The sequence below is a fragment of the Lentinus tigrinus genome (genome assembly GCF_003813185.1).
Source record: "Lentinus tigrinus ALCF2SS1-7 unplaced genomic scaffold L226scaffold_9, whole genome shotgun sequence".
NCBI lineage: Eukaryota > Fungi > Basidiomycota > Agaricomycetes > Polyporales > Polyporaceae > Lentinus > Lentinus tigrinus.
In genome coordinates, this window is record NW_027137918.1 from 1,029,624 (window position 1) to 1,044,980 (window position 15,357).

Sequence of the window (15,357 nt, forward strand, 5' to 3'; positions counted from 1 at the left end):
ATCTTGTCATCTCCAGTGGTGAGCCGGAGGTGCGTTTGGAGACGTTACCATGGGCTTCGTCGCTGTTACGTCGAGATGCGTCCCTTTGCCTCCTTCTTGCTGCTTACGCCATGCGCGCAGGGTTCGGAAGTACTTTGCAGGCGCGGTCACATGCTGATACGCGACCGCGTATAAGCCTGCCCTAAAGGCGTTGTTGAACGCCGACTTGAACATGCCAATCGCAGCGCCTAGTCCCCGCGCGTCGTTGCCGCAACACTTCTCCGTCCTTTATTGTCGGCCTCCGCCCTCAAGATTCCCCTGCTTTGTCTATATCCGACGCTCTCTGGAACTTCGACGACGACCTCCCCCCCCCGACCCCCCGCCAACCTGATATGTTCTGAATTGACTGCCTGCGATGACAAGTTATTCCTCCTCGAGCGGGGAACCGAGGTCTCCCATCTTCGGGACGGCCACGTTTTCCACGCTCTCTCCGACACAAACCCCATACTCATCCTCAAGATACTCTTATTCCGACCGTTCAGGTGCGTTGACTCCGTCCTGCTGCTCCCAGGGCCTTACCAAAGCCTGGTAGCGACCCCCATTGGTTCCAACACTGGGAGCGAGTTGTCCTCCCCTCGTCAGATGCGGAGGATTATTGTCTCCCCTTCCCCTACACGAGACTCCGACTCCGAAACTTACACTGATGAAAACTCCTTGGACGACGCGCGAGAGGTAGAGGCTGCCTTGAGCCTCGTCGAAGACGAGATCGACAACACTGAGGACGCGTTGACGGAATGGTCTCGCGGCTCTTCGTCCGTTGGTGCGTCAACGTCGTTTACAGGACAGTACAGCGGTGCCACATCGGTCACGCCTTCAAGTTACCTCTCCGAGGGCTATCGCACTATGACGGACGCCCTGCTCGATCGCGAGCGGAGAGTCCTCAGCACGATCTCGGAGCATACCGAGAACGCGTCGCGGCCGAACTCCTTCGCTCAGTCGGGTAGCGGCAGCAGGCCAAACACCCAATATTCCAACAACGCTGGCAACAGAGCATCCGCCAATCTTGAAGACAGAGCATCACCAGCATTCCACTCTCGCGCTGCTACCGACCCTAGTGGAGCTCCTGCTTCTGGGCGCGTCCTGAACGTCCCTGGGCGTCGAGCAGGCGAGCTCATCGCCTTTTTCGAAGAGAAGCAGACTACCACAGGCAGAGACTCTCCCCGGCTGTTTGGGCATACCCGTACCCTGTCTGCACCGATGGGACCGCGCTCTCCAGCGCCCCGTTCGCCGAGCCCTTACACCACAACGATGAGTCCGTCTATGTCCACCTTTGGACATACGAACAGTTATGGGTATAGTACGACGACTGGCTATAGGTCTTCTACCTATGGTTACAGTTCGCGCCCCTCTTCGCCAACGAAGAGCAGGGCAGGCTCGTCTGTGTCATCCTCTGGACCCATCACCACGATGTCCTCGCTCGTGTCTCCCCCCGCGCGTGACACAACTGTATCAACCGACTCGCGCTTCGTGCCTACATCCAGTGGCACATTCACTCAGTCTCGGGGCGGCACAAGCACCTATACCGGCTCAGGCACTACTACGTCTGGCACGTACACGAACACGTTCACCGGCTTCACGACAACCGCGACTCCCACCGCTTCATCCCTGCGTCGCCCACAGACGTCGCCACGCTCTCCTCTCACCTCGGTGCGGAACATCGTGGCTGCATGGAAGGAGCGTACCCCATCGCTCAGCAAATCTATGCGCTCAAACACCACCACACCATCCCCCACGCAAGGCGACGGCTTGTTCAGCGTGCGCAGGCGGGCCGATCGAGGCGGCGCCCGCCTCAGAGATCGTGCGTTGGGAGACGTCGACGAGACTGGACGGTCTATGGGCGCGCTGAGCGGCGTTGACGCGGGGGCGACTTCGAGCGGAGACGCGTTGAGCACGAGTGGAATGCTCCCGGCGACGTTCGACATCGCCGAATTGGGCGAATTCGCCAACGTGGGTGGCGCGCAAGAGGTGAGTTGCTATTCTGGGTGATCTAATCTTATCGCGTCCCTTCCCCCCCGCGATGAAAGTGAGAGCATTTCTGATGTTTTCGCCCTTTGCAGCCACTGAGGATCGGTTTGCTGTGGTACCTCAATGTCCATGCGCCGCCACCATACCGTTGGCAACGATGCCAGGCCCTCCTTTACCCGCATATGCTGCTTCTGTCCTGGATCGCGCCAGGCGGTGGAAGAGGTATCGTAACGCTTGATCTGCTCAATTGCATCGAAGTGCGGTCCGTGCAGTCGCCGTCGCATCCCAGTGCGCAAGATGATGTGGGTACTATCGCGGCGATCGAGCAGAGTGCGCGAGAGGGCGAGCAAGTTGGGCAGTGGGGTACAGCCGGCGAGCTGGGAGACATGTCTTTGATGCAGACGTTGTGCCCGTTCCAGCTGTTGTACAGCGATGGCATCGAGAGGCTGGGAGCCGAGTCTCCCAGAGAAAGAGTTCGATGGGTCAGCGCTATATGGTACGTCCGCCGCACTCTACTCCATCGGCAAGTCTAATTAACCCTTCGTAGGGAGGTACTCGACCGCGCGGTCACTATTCCCGACAGGTCCGCCAGCGGGTCGCCTACAGGATCAATCCGCACCATCCAGTCCATCACGAGCACTGCGACGTCCCAGTCTGGGACTGGTTCGAGGTCGACTATCTATGTCCCTCCTCTGGACGAGATGTCCGACATTCAGTCCCTGTCAGGCTCCAGCAGTCTCTCTCGCAGGCAGTCACTCGCGTCGGCCCACCATACCCGCGCCACCGACGATGGGGCCGTCTCCTCGCAAGGCTACCTCTACCCTGGCGACCCGCGTGTCATCGCGCCGAGTCGGAGCAGTTCGCTGCGGCGCACGAGTTCCATGACCGATCTCGACGAGGAGTTCGCGGATGCATTGCGTCGTGCGCGGGATGGTCGTCCCGGTTTGGGATTTGGGCTGGGTCTCGCTGGTGGTATCGCCATCGGAGATGGGTCTCCTGTCACTGTCTCGAGCGGTCCGAGGTTGGGTGGGAACGTCTACATGTCCCCGCCCCCGAGTGTTGGACGAGGCTCGGACAAGAAGAGTCGGTCGTCGGACACGTCCAGCTCGGTGTCCGACGAGGCCTTCTTCTCCGCGCGGTCTACTCCAGACACGCGCACGCCTACATCGAGTTTCTACTCGTCATCCTCCTTCACGCGCGCTCTCACAAGCACCGAGACGAAGACCGGGACTGGGCTCATTACCGACGAGTCGGTCGAGTTCGCGTCGGGTTCGGGCACTAACATCGTCACCTCCACGCTCTCCTACCGCGGCACGGACTCCGCATCACATCTGGGAGACTCCCACACTGGCTCAAGCGCGCTTTACAGCTCAACGTCTCCCTCGCGCAGCAGTCTCACCCGCTCCGGTGGAGTCCGCCGTCGCACGCCTCGTGGCTCCCGCTCTTACACCCCGTCGTACCCCACCGACTCGGAGGAGATCTCGGACAAGGAGAACACGTACTCGGGCACCTATTCGTACACGTTGAGCACGCTGGAGACCTACACCCGCACGGGTACGACTCCGACGATGTCCAGGTCTATGTCGCGCAGCCGCTCTATCACCCCGACACCATCGACGACCTCGTATACGCGATCCTTGGAAGTACCGCCCAGCAGGAGCGAGACGGAGTCTGAGCCTCGATCGCCCTCCACTGCGTCGTTTAAGAGTCTCTCGACCATCCCGTCGCTCTCGGATTATGAGACAGCGTTGATATGCGACACCGAGTACGAGACAGCTCCTCAGTGCCCGCCGGAGTATGCCGAGACAGAGTTTGAGACGGTGCCGGTGTGCACGACCCCAGCACCCACAGAGTACATTACGGCGGAGGTCTGCCCCTCTGAGGTGTCGACTGACTTCAAGACCGCGGAGTGCAGGTGCAAGGACAAGGTTCGTGAGGCCGACGAAATCAGCATTACTCCTTCTTTCATCCCGACCATCCCTTCGTCGGCATCCTCACCGGCTCTATCGTACGCGGACCTGGGCCCGGAAAGCATCCCCCTCCCGCCGTCGACATACAGCCCCAGCGAGCCGTCGGAGCTTACGCCCACCGAGCTCGCCCCATCGCCGACGACACTCACCCCTACCTCTCCTACGGAACCGTCTCTGGAGTTGACGCCGTCGTCGCTCGAGATCGAGGAGCCTTCAATTCCAACCCCTTCGACGATTGAGCTCTCAGATGAGTCACCGACAGAGTCTATGTCTATCCCAGGGCCTTCTCCTATTCCATCCATGTCTGATATGCTCTCCGAGCTGGAGCCAACCATCTCACTCACGGATGTCTCTACTCCCACGGAATCGTCCGTCACACCTACGCCTTCCAGCCAGCTCACCCCCACTATACCGTCCACGGTCTCTCAGCCGGAGACTCCTTCGAGCCCTGCCATCCCAGAGTCTGCGTGGGGTGCTGAGACAGATCGGTCGTATGAATCGTCTCTCCTCAGAGCGTCCCCCTCAATGGCGTCGCAGGCACTTCCCGAGGGGCCCGACACGTCGTTCGAGACCTCCTTCCTTCGACCGAGTGGCACTCCCGTGTCCTCGGAAGAGTCGACGATGCTCACCCCGATCACGGAAGTCAGCCCATCGTCGCCCGTGTCGGAAGTGTCGCCTACTTCCGCTGAGCTGACGCCCACGCAGTCAAGCATGTCGCTGCTTCCGGATGTGCCTACGCCTGTCCCTGCTCCCCGGGACTTCCCTCCTGCTGTGACTGTGACGCTCTCGCGCACGCCGTCAACGATCTCGACCGTGTCGTCGGTGTCGATGAGCTCCTCAAGGATCGCACCTTCTGAGTTTGAGCTCGACTTGAGGACGGAGCCGTCGTTGCTCTCGACGCCGTCGACGGAACATATCAGGTTGCCGGATCACCCTCCTACGCGGCCACCATCTGTGAGTTATTGCTTCAATCACTAACATTCGTGGCTAATTCGTATGTTCAGGCTTTGCCACTATTCGTGCCCCTTCCGCCGTCTCCTTCCCCTTCAACCCCGTCGGTATCCATGAAGCTCAGTGTCACGACGCCGCGTGGAGACGTTCCCTCTATCGCATCAAACATCGAGACGATTCCTTCGGAAGCTCCCAGTCATATCCTCACACACGACGTCAACCGCTTGCTGCAGTATCTCAACGACGTTAACGACGCAAGAGGGGCGGAGAACAAGGAGATGGCAGGCGACATTCAGGACATCAAGGGCACGCTGGAAGACCTCGAGGCCCTCCTACGTGAAAGGATGTTCCCGGATATTCCTCCTCCTCCTCCACGCAAGGACCAGTCCGTGGGTGGAAGTACTATCATCTCATCGAGGTCCCCGAGGTACCGAGGAGAGATCGCGTCCGAGAGGTCTACTCCCGCGCATCCTCGTGAAGGTCCCAGGATCGTCCGAGCGATCTCGCTCTCGCCCCCACCTATGCGTGTCCCTTTATCCCCGGAGACCTTGAGCGAGACGATGTCTTTCCTGTCTTCGCATCATTCTGACGATCTCAGCCTGATGGAATCTGAGCCATACCCGATGGAGATCCCAGCTTCGCCTTCTTGGCCCTCGTCTTCGCCTGTATCGTCACCCGAGGCATCGACCTCCTCATCACCCACCTCCGCGCCTCCGTCTTCGCTCACCCCCTCTGAAGAGTTGTCCGACATCGGGCTTAGGCATCTTGCGGTTCCTCCTCGGCGGTTGACTGCATCACTCAGTCCTGCAGCCACTCCCCCACCTTTGTCATCCTCACCATCCCCGTCGACAGTGTCGAGCGGTACCGCCCGCCCGATCCCGTCTATTTCACTTGCCACGTTGCGCGATAACCTCGATGGCATCCGCCAACAGATCGCTGCTATGCTCGATGGGCAGAATGATACGAACCGTCGGCTGGATGAGCTGCGCGACATGCCTCGAGCGCAACCTGCTCCGCCTCCCATTGATCGTTGGGACGAGTTTGCCGACAGATTGCGTCTCATTGAGGACAACCTCTTGCGGTTGCTCGACCGAGCTCGTGTGCAACCACGAGTGGAAGAGGAGGCTGCTTCTTCTGTTGACACAGAGACGCGCTCATTGCTTGATCGTATCGCCAGGGCGCACGAGGATGCAGGTCGTGAGCCGCCTACGATTCATGCACCCATTCCTCGTCAGGCAGGAGGGCCTTCGTTTGACGAGCAGCTTATGGAGATCATGATGTCCGGTCCGCCTCCCCCGCAAGGCCAAGTGCAGCCTCCGCCACCTCTCATCCCGCTGGTCTATCGTCCAGGACAGAGGACTCGACCTCGCAGTGTTAGTCCTGTCTTTGAGGCGGATCTCCCTCAACGTCCGGGCACGTTCCCCATTACTCGTCCTACTTTCCCTCGGGAGACACGCCGTCCAGCCGGGACACGCCCGCCGCCTGTGCGCGTCCACCGAGAGCCGAGAACGGGACCTGTGGGAGTTGCGCCGTCGGAACCGGAAAGCCAAGCCGAGCTGCCACCCACCACACCAGGTCCTGGAGTTGGCGTACGACCTGAAGGTCCTGATATTGACTTCGATGCACGAGTCCGAGATCAACGACGACAGCGTCATCCGGGAACGGATGGCTTTTTCACCTCGCAGACGGTACGTCGATATATCTAGAACTCATCGGCACAGCTGAGTGGCTGACGTGGTACCGCAGGATCAACCGATAAGGCCTACTACTGCTCCGCCGGCGGTTGATGGTGAGCCGCAGCAGCAAAGCTGGTATCAACCTCCTCAACAGGAACAACCTCCAACAGCAGCGCCTGTTCCTCCTCCGGGAGAGACTTACCCACAACCGCAACCACCACAACCTCAATACATCCCCATTGCCCCCGGTCCCGTGAGTCGCTGCTCGGTTGTTCTTTAGCTTTGGCTAACATGTCTGCCAGACGGTGGTGCAACTGCCTCCGGCGTTCAACGACATTCTCTCTCTCCTTCGGGTAATGAACCAATCTTCAATCATGCACCCTTTGACTTGCTTAACACTCGTCATTGCAGGATAACCGGGATGGACAACTCGCGGGCCTGGAACAGCAGAGTGAGATCATCACGTATCTCAGGGGCCTCAATCAGTGGTTGGAGCGGGATGTACATGATCGCCATGCGGAGATTCAGAGTGTTTCGGCACGTCTAGAGCAAACACGCGACGAGGTCATCCCGTTGTTGAACCAGATCGCCGCAACGCTGCGTCGCGAAGGTGTGTTGACATGCTCACATTAGAATAACGTACATTCCTTAACTTGTCTTCGCCAGGAATGCCGGCCGGGGTTCCAGGAGGGGTTGCTGTTCCTCCGCCAGGATCTGTCGCTGGCGCACCTCAGAATATCGTTGTTCCTCCCATGGTGATACCCCCAGCAGGAGCCCAGTTCCCGCAAGGTTTCGTGCCTTTCGTGCCAGGTCAAGTGCCACCCGACCGAGTACGCCCAGGCCGACTATTTCCTGACGACCGGACGCCGTCTCCGGAGGAGGCTGTCATTCCTCCACGTCCCCACGTGTATGGACCTCAAGTTCCTGTCATTCCTCCCGATACCTATCCTGTACCCATGGGTCCCCCCTTCCCGCAGCCAGGACCCATATACCAGGTGCCGCATTCAGAGTCTGAAGATTTCGTTCCTCCACGGCCTAGCCCCTCGTCAAGCGAGAGTAGCTCCCCGCGCAGTGGATCTCAAGAGCACGTAACAATCCTCCCACCTCCTGGCGGTCCCTATCAGGGTATGCCACCCGGTATTCCAATGGTTATGCCACCGGCACAGCCACCAATCATTGTGCCCCCTCCTCCTCAACAGCCTGCGACGGTCATCCATGTACCTGCGTCCACGAGGCCATCAAGCAGCCATGGTCGTAGCCCGAGCCCAGAATACCGGCATCCTCCATCCCCTGCAGAAGCCGTCGCTCCGGATGAAGGGAGAGTGGGTTCTCCACGACGATCCCCTCGGAGGGAACACGAGGAACCTCGACGAGAACATGCAGAGCATGAGTACCCCTCGGAGCATGAGCGCGGACCGTCAGCAGAAGGGGCACACCCTGGTACCACAGTGGTTGTTACACCTGGCCAACAACCTGCTCAAGCGCAGCCTACTACTCCCGGCATAGCCCCCACTCATCCTCCGACGACCACCAGTCCTGCGCCCATCATCATTCAACCACCTGCGCAATACCAGCCTATGCCAATGGGGTATCCTCCTGGTCCTATGGGCATGCCTGCCCCTGGTGTTCCTCAAGTCATTCCCATCCATACCCATACCCCTTCTAGGACAGTGTCGCCCACTCTTCGTGAAGAACCTGTATCGTATACCATTCATCATTCACCATCGGCATCTACTAGACGCTCTTCACGGCGTAGTCGTCCTCGTTCCCGCTCTCATTCGCGTTCTCGGTCCCGTTCCCCTCCTGGGCATATCATTGTGCGATCGCACAGTCGAACACCGCCACCACAGCAGCCTACTATCATAGTCCCTGGCGCACCAGGGGCTATGCCTGGGGTGCTGCCGCAGGCACCCGTGATTGTCGGCCCGTCAGGGAGAGAACATTTCTCAAGACCTCCTTCCCCCATAGTGGTTCGCACGTCGCCCCGACCTCGTTCCCGCTCTCGTTCTCCATCACATCGGACCGTGATCGAGGTTCCTGCATCATCACGAGGTAGAAGCCCAAGTCGTCCTCGTTCTCCGTATGAATCGCATCGACACCGTTCACGCTCTCCCTCCTACCGCGATGATCACCGGTACGATCCCCGCCGCCGCCACTACGGGTCACGCTCGCCATCCTACCACAGGCCCCGGCGCGGGTCCCGCTCGCCCTCTTATGGTGACTACGATCGTCCTCATTCCCCGAGTCGCAGGAGCGATAGGCCCCGGTACAGGCCCCGTTCGCCTTCTCATGGTGACTACGACCGCCCTCATTCCCCGAGTCGCAGGAGTGACAGACCCCGGCCCAGGTCCCGCTCGCCCCCTTATGATGACCACGACCGTCCTCATTCCCCAAGTCGCAGGAGCGACAGGCCTCGGCACAGGCCCTACTCGCCTTCTCATGGTGACTACGACCGTCCTCATTCCCCGAGTCGCAGGGGCGACAGGCCTCGGCCCAGGTCCCGCTCCCCCTACCGTGATTCGCGTGCTGGGTCTCCCGCTCACACAGCACGAACTCGTCGCGATGATTATGACCGGCCCCAATCGCCCCGAACCGTCGAAGGGCATCCGGCACCCATTATAGTAAGAACGCGCTCACGCGGGTCGCCCTCCGGTAGGCCTACTGAACGTCCTCCGACCACACTCGCATGGCTAGGGTCGGAGCATGGCGAACATGAACCCCCTCCTCATGAGTACGAGGAGGAGGGGGCTATCCCTGTTCCAGGGGGAGTAAGAACGCACCGGACAGGATCAGCAAGAAGCAGACCTCCAACAAGAGCCCCGACGGCCGTAGGAAGAGCCCCGACGGCCACGGGAAGAGCTCCGACGGCCGGACCAAGACCAGGTGCGTTCGAACATCAGTGATGTTGAATGTCCTACTGAATCCTCTCTAGTCACTTCGCACGAGTATGAGCCCTCCGAACGTATGTAACACCAATGGTCTGTCCTTGATCATGTACTGACATGAGGACGTCTCAGATGATGAGCATGAAGTTCGAAGCGGTTCTCCCAGTGTAGGCAAGTCGCGGTCTACCTTGACTTTCTGAGAGTCTACTGAACGGTTTATACAGTGGGGTCTGAACATGAACAGGCTTATAGGATACCTTACGCTCCCTCATACGCCCATGAAGGGCCCGTGGAGATTCCCGCAGAAAGCCTCCGGGATCAGCTAAAGGGTGACGCGCCGATCGTGATTCCTGTCGCACCGAGCGCCGCACGTCCAGCTCCGACTGTCGCTGAACCTGCACGGGTCGTCACTCACCCCGCGCCGACTGCTGTTGCTCCTGCTCCCAGCGTAGCCCCTCCTGCAGGAGACACTGCAGGAATCCCGGCGGTTATTCCTGGGAGTCCTAGGACTCTCTACGAAGGAGTCCCTCCGACTTCCCCGCCAAGGACAATTCCTCCCCCGGCTTCTCATCCCATGGAACTGGCGTATTCCGGTCCAAGTGATGTCGGCCTAGCTGACAACGAGCGAGAGCGCCAGGAGAGGTTCGAGGAATTGGCGGGGGGGATGCAGAACACCATCATCGACCTGCAGGAAGCCGAGGAGAAGCGGGAGAACAACTACCGGGCCAACGAAGATGAGCGCGAACGCCTCTTCATGGAGAATGAACGCCGACGAGACGAAGAGGCCATATTGCGTCGCGACGGTGTATGGAAGGAACTGGAGGATCGACTTGCGGCTTTGCCACCAGTCGGCGAACCACCAGTGCTGGCTCCACCTGCTCCAGAGACGGTACAAATGCCCGTGCCTGAAGTACCTGTCGCCGACATCCCACAAACCCTCTCTCCGGCGGTTCCTATGGATGCCGATGCGGTTTCAATCGTTGAGACCGTGCAGCGCGCTGCCTCTCTGCATGCCGAAGAAATCCGGGAAATCGTGCGAGCCGAGCGCGAGGAGCTTCAACGCGAACGTGAGGCTGCTCAGGCCGAACGCGAACGAGCTCAGGCAGAAGAGGCAGCTGAAAAAGCAAGGATGCACGAGGAGTACCAGGCCCACATCCGCTCACTTGAAGCGGAGTTAGAGGCGGTCCGGAAGGAGTTAGAAGACGAGAAGATGGCGAGAGCAACGGACGAGGCTGAGCGCCGCGAGCGAGAGCGCGCTGAGATGCTGGAGCAAAACGATCTCATGCGTAATCAGCTTGGCGACCTCACGAACCTCGTCACAGAGCAGCGTGATGAGTTGGCACAGAAACGCGAACTTGCGGACGAGCGGTGGCAAGTCAAGCAGAACCGATGGGAGCAGAAGGACGCCGAGGACGCCCAGACGCGCAATATGCTCCAGCAGATTCTCGAAAACCAAGCGCAGATGCTCGCCGAACAAGTCCAATCCAAGAACGAGCTTCAGGAGGAGCTCCGGTCAAGTCAGTATTTTCACGGTGCTTTCGCGGACCTCGTGACTCATCAGCTATATTCAGATCAACGAGCTGCTCTGGACGCCATCGAGGCGCAACGAGTAGCTTACGAGGAGACCATCAGACAGATGGGAGAAGGTGCGTCTCACTTGATTGATGGATGATAGTCATGCTCACTCCCCTTTCAGCCTGGCGAGCAGACTGCGAGCAACATAAGCAGGAAACCATTGACGCCGTCAAAGCTACTGCCAATGAACAGGTTCCGTACAACGTCCAAGGCGTAAGTACCCTCATAGTTTGCACTCGCGGTATTTCCTGATGATTTCTTGCTAGTACCTCGACGAGTTCAGCCGTTCTTTGGCCACGGAGGTTCGTATGCTTCTCAGTGAGGTCGGCAAGCTCCGAGAGGACAAGAGGAACCTCGAGTAGTAAGTAATATCTCCGGGACTTCCTTGCAACTACTCATCAACCCGACTTGTAGCCAAATCGGGGAGCTTCTCCAGTTCAAGTCCAAGTACGGCCCGGGTGGCGAATTCGACCCCAGCTGGTGTGTATTAAGTCCAGTCATCCAGTGCCGCAGTCTAACGATCCGTCCAGGAAACCCGCCATGACGTGCGTTCCCACCGACGCTGCAGCCGCTCCAGAGCCAGCGCCAGCTCCAGAGCCAGAGCCGGAGATTCCCCAGGCCGCCCCCAGCGCATGGCGGACTATCCATACGCGTGGATCGCGGAGGTCTCGAAGGACGCAAGCTGCCGCGCCGCCCCCTGCCCCCCCTCCCGAACCTGTACCTACTACGCAATCTTGGGCAACCTGGCAACGTGAGTGAAGTGGTAATTGTTGTTGATGACGTGCTGACCCTCCGGACAGCCAACCCAGCGTTCCAGCCGTCCCCTCCCATCCAGCCCGTGGAGCACCTCCTTGCACCGCCTCAGGGCAGTCCAGGATTGTTCGGGCCTCGTTCTCCTCGCGATTCTCTGCACCGGTGATGGAATCCGCTGGATCTCAGATTTGTATACCATGTTACGACTTCGGACGCTCGCTCACGACATCATGCTGCTATCTACCACTGCATCTCCTGATATGTTTCACCATCTATGTTGTTACCCCCATTTACCATTTCCATGTATCATACGCGTCCGTAATGCTTTGACGACTCTAATGACATTCTGGATTCTGATGTTCTCGGTCCGTGATCATGCACGAACACGAAGTATACTACACACGCCGAGAAACCAGAGAAGACCGCATCCCAGTACGCCATTGAAGCTCGCTGTGTCTGCGTTCTGGACAGGCTAGCCTCTGAATGACTAACCATCATACGTACGCGTGCGAGGCATAGACGGAGTAAACGAATATCCACAAGTGGCATATGGCTGGGTGGGACATGCACGCCCTCAGGCCTTAGCTGCCGCATTCCGAGCAATTATCAGGTATACAGTATCCAATATCCAAGAACGCCCTCTGCCGCAACGCATCCTACATCCCCCCATCTCATCTCGCTCACACACAACAACCGAGCAGTGGCAAAAGCCAACCCAATCCGCAACTGGACCCATCAGCCCTCATCACGCGACGCCTATCGAAGTTAACCCCACCTAACCCTAACCCTTGACAATGCCGACCGTCACCTCCGCCTCGCCCTCGCCGCCCTCTCCACCCCTGGTGCCAAAGTGCAGCGCATGCACGCACCGCTCCGACGCCCACCGCGTCAGCCGGAGCACCTCCGCGTCCTCGATATCGTGCCGGACGTGCAGCTCGAGCGTGACGACGAGCGATTGCGCGGGCCCCTGCGCCTTGTCGAGCGCGCTGGGAGTCGAAGCGTAGGGCGAGACGGTGTCCGCGTCCGAGACGGCGAGGCTTGGGGTGAGCTGCCAGATGTGCGGCGCGGGGAGATGGAGGACGAGGGGGTGACGCTCAATCTGCACGTGTTGTCAGATTAGAGAAGAAGAATATAAACAAGAAAGAGGATGAGGGAGGGAGGAAGTACTAACCTCGCGCATGGCACGGAGGAATGCCTCCATCCTCCCGCCTGCGAGTCCCCGTGCTGGGGATGTCTGCAGGAGGACTGCGCCGAGTGCGACGGCTGCGCGGTATGCGATGTTGAATGTCACCACCGTCTCCACCCCGGCGAGGAGGAGGTCGAATGTTTGGTGTTGACGTCTGCGCATACACCACTGTCAGTTGGTGAGGCTGGCAGATGTCAAACATACGCACAGTGGGAGCGACGTTGCGGTGAACAGGACAGAGAGCGTGAAACAGACGGGTGCGAGTGCGTATGGATTTGTGAGCAGGTTGTTGAGGGCAGCGGGGTATGCGAGGGCTGATGCGCGGTATCGGGAGCGTGTGGGGAGCATGGATGCTAATGAGGGGATGCGGTTACCCGCAGCTACGTGCCGGAATCACATAAGCAAGTTCGTCGCACTGTACGGATGTATAGACGTGAGTACTCACTACTAACGAGCTTGGCGTTATTGTGGAAGAAGACAGTTGTGGAGAGTAGCGAAAGCAGGGTAATAAATAGTAGACCAATAGGGAACTCAATCCTGCACCGCTGCCGTGAACATCTCTAGTACTACACCATAATATGGACACGTACCCAAACACCGAAGCTGACTCGTCTCCGTGGTGATGATGGTGGCCTTCGCCGGACGACAGTAACAAGTGCTCAACCGTCTCCTTGCACACGTATACGGACGTGAAGATCAAGTAGACTGACTGCGCGAACGTCATGACCGTCTCTATTCGCACATTCCTGCCATCCGCACGTCAACCGTCATTACGAGCCGAACAGGACACAAGACACACGCACCCATATGGACGTCGCATCTCTGCACGCATACTAGGACTCGCGAGATAGCTCGGAAGAACCTGTCCGAGCGCGACGCCAAACGCGTCAAACACGACCCAATAGCCCAGCCCCGTACACGACAGGGACCCGACTTGCTGTCCTGTGATCCACAACCAAGCTCCGAGTACGAACTGCCAGGCTGCGGCACCGACGGCAATGGGCGATATTGCTGTGGACGCGCGAATCTTGCCTATCGGACTCTTCGCGCGTGGCTTCGTGGCGGTCGTAGATCGCCCGTTCGCAGCCACTTTCTCCCCGTCCGTGGAGCTCATCGATTGCGAGCTTGGGAATGGCGATATGGGTGCCCATGGACTCACCGGCACAGGTGTAGGTTGTGTGTGGAGGTCGGCGGGGTTGCTCTGGCCGCCAGGCTCGAGGAACGAGAAGAAATTGTGGGAGAGGGAGTGCTTGTGGTGGTGTCCGCGCCGTGCCGCGCCTGCAGATGAAGGTTGCGCCGGGGACATGGGCGACCCAGACGAGGGCGGTCGCGCGCCGAACGTAAAGCCCTCGCGGAAGGTGCGTTGGCCGGGGCCAGGAGACGCGCTGGGTATAGGCACGCCCTCGTCCGGCGGAGGGCTGCTGAAGTCCAGTTCTTGCGCGCCATCCTCGGCGATGGTAGTTGCGGGCAGGGAACCGGGACGCGGGAAGTACACCGACAGGTTACGCGAGTGTATGCGCGAATGTCTCCGAGGCGGCACGGCCTTTGGGGTGTTGTCGATTGGAGAGATGAGCTCAGGAGCAGTGTGCGAGGCAGACAGCTTGGTTGTCGGGGGCATAGCGAGTTGTTGCGGAGGGAAGGAGGAGGAGAGAGGCGAGGGTGTGATAGGAGAGAAAGGACCAGATATGGACCGCGTGCGCGAATGAGAGTTGTTGGGTGCAGGCAGAGAAAAGGACTGACGCATGGCTGGGGGCTGATGACGACCGTTTGTGTGGACAAAGGAGGGGGATGCGCCATTCAGAGATGGTGGACGCGGTGCACCGAACGTAGTGCGGTAGGGACCAGCGGATGCCGGGTGCGAGGGGAAGGACTGCGAAACCGTGATTGATGGAGGCGTCGACGTTACGCGCGACCTCGAGGAAGGAGGTGCCAAACCACCATTCTCCTTCGGCGGTGAGTCGTTCAGCGAGAAGCCTTGGGACAGCGGGGCTGTTGCCGGGGGTGATTGCGAGCCCGGGAATGTGGGCACATCCTCGTCCTCATCCTTGCTCGACCTCCTTCGGTGCATCTTCCCGTTAATGGGTATTCCAGCGGAGAGCGCCATCTTCTTCTGCAACTTCAGCTGCGAGGAACGCGAATATGGTCTCCTTCTGTAACAAGTTCCAAGTGTAAGCTTTGAAAGTGCGCACCTGATGCCTCTACCACTGTCAACTAAACGGGCCACTCCTTTCGTTGTCTTTGGCCCAGGAGTTGGAATATGGCCCTAGACAGCTCAGGAGAGAGGGGCGCAGAGAAGGCCACGGTTCAGAGCAAGGTGATCAAGCCAAGGAACCAGCGGCGCTCGTCGGGGTTCGCGT

At 59.2% G+C, this 15,357-nt stretch overlaps 3 protein-coding genes across 3 annotated transcripts; 1 reads left to right on the forward strand and 2 right to left on the reverse strand.

Annotated features, from left to right (window-relative positions):
* The first annotated feature begins 247 nt into the window (after nt 1–247).
* L226DRAFT_612348 (uncharacterized protein) lies at nt 248–12,186 on the forward strand. The gene is made up of 18 exons (XM_067686383.1): nt 248–521; nt 572–2,004; nt 2,097–2,500; nt 2,552–4,928; nt 4,979–6,613; nt 6,672–6,854; nt 6,904–6,954; nt 7,013–7,211; nt 7,268–9,484; nt 9,534–9,563; nt 9,619–9,657; nt 9,711–11,003; nt 11,058–11,132; nt 11,183–11,274; nt 11,328–11,422; nt 11,476–11,541; nt 11,592–11,812; nt 11,862–12,186. Exons 1-18 carry the CDS (start codon nt 395–397, stop codon nt 11,978–11,980), a joined length of 10,656 nt encoding a protein of 3,551 aa, XP_067536683.1. The 5' UTR covers nt 248–394; the 3' UTR covers nt 11,981–12,186.
* On the reverse strand, nt 12,051–12,541 carry L226DRAFT_397035 (uncharacterized protein). Its single transcript, XM_067674534.1, has one exon. The coding sequence runs from the start codon at nt 12,406–12,408 to the stop codon at nt 12,121–12,123; it is 288 nt and encodes a 95-aa protein (XP_067536684.1). The 5' UTR covers nt 12,409–12,541; the 3' UTR covers nt 12,051–12,120.
* Nucleotides 12,138–15,355, reverse strand: L226DRAFT_552504 (uncharacterized protein). The gene is made up of 7 exons (XM_067682869.1): nt 15,190–15,355; nt 13,804–15,122; nt 13,591–13,746; nt 13,446–13,537; nt 13,209–13,380; nt 12,986–13,154; nt 12,138–12,913 (listed from the first exon to the last, which is right to left on the reverse strand). The coding sequence occupies exons 2-7, from the start codon at nt 15,102–15,104 to the stop codon at nt 12,596–12,598; spliced, it is 2,208 nt and encodes a 735-aa protein (XP_067536685.1). The 5' UTR covers nt 15,105–15,122; nt 15,190–15,355; the 3' UTR covers nt 12,138–12,595.
* Nucleotides 15,356–15,357: the final 2 nt, after the last annotated feature.

Excerpts from the sequence above, each read along its gene's own strand:
- L226DRAFT_612348 (XM_067686383.1), top strand. The coding sequence starts at position 395 with ATGACAAGTTATTCCTCCTCGAGCGGGGAACCGAGGTCTCCCATCTTC. Across the intron at positions 2,501-2,551 it reads CGATGGGTCAGCGCTATATG|GGAGGTACTCGACCGCGCGG; the intron begins GTACGTCCGCCG and ends AACCCTTCGTAG. Across the intron at positions 11,275-11,327 it reads TTCCGTACAACGTCCAAGGC|TACCTCGACGAGTTCAGCCG; the intron begins GTAAGTACCCTC and ends ATTTCTTGCTAG.
- L226DRAFT_397035 (XM_067674534.1), bottom strand. The coding sequence starts at position 12,408 with ATGCGGCAGCTAAGGCCTGAGGGCGTGCATGTCCCACCCAGCCATATG.
- L226DRAFT_552504 (XM_067682869.1), bottom strand. The coding sequence starts at position 15,104 with ATGGCGCTCTCCGCTGGAATACCCATTAACGGGAAGATGCACCGAAGG. Across the intron at positions 13,381-13,445 it reads TAACGCCAAGCTCGTTAGTA|CTGCGGGTAACCGCATCCCC; the intron begins GTGAGTACTCAC and ends TCCGGCACGTAG. Across the intron at positions 12,914-12,985 it reads TCCTCCGTGCCATGCGCGAG|ATTGAGCGTCACCCCCTCGT; the intron begins GTTAGTACTTCC and ends CAACACGTGCAG.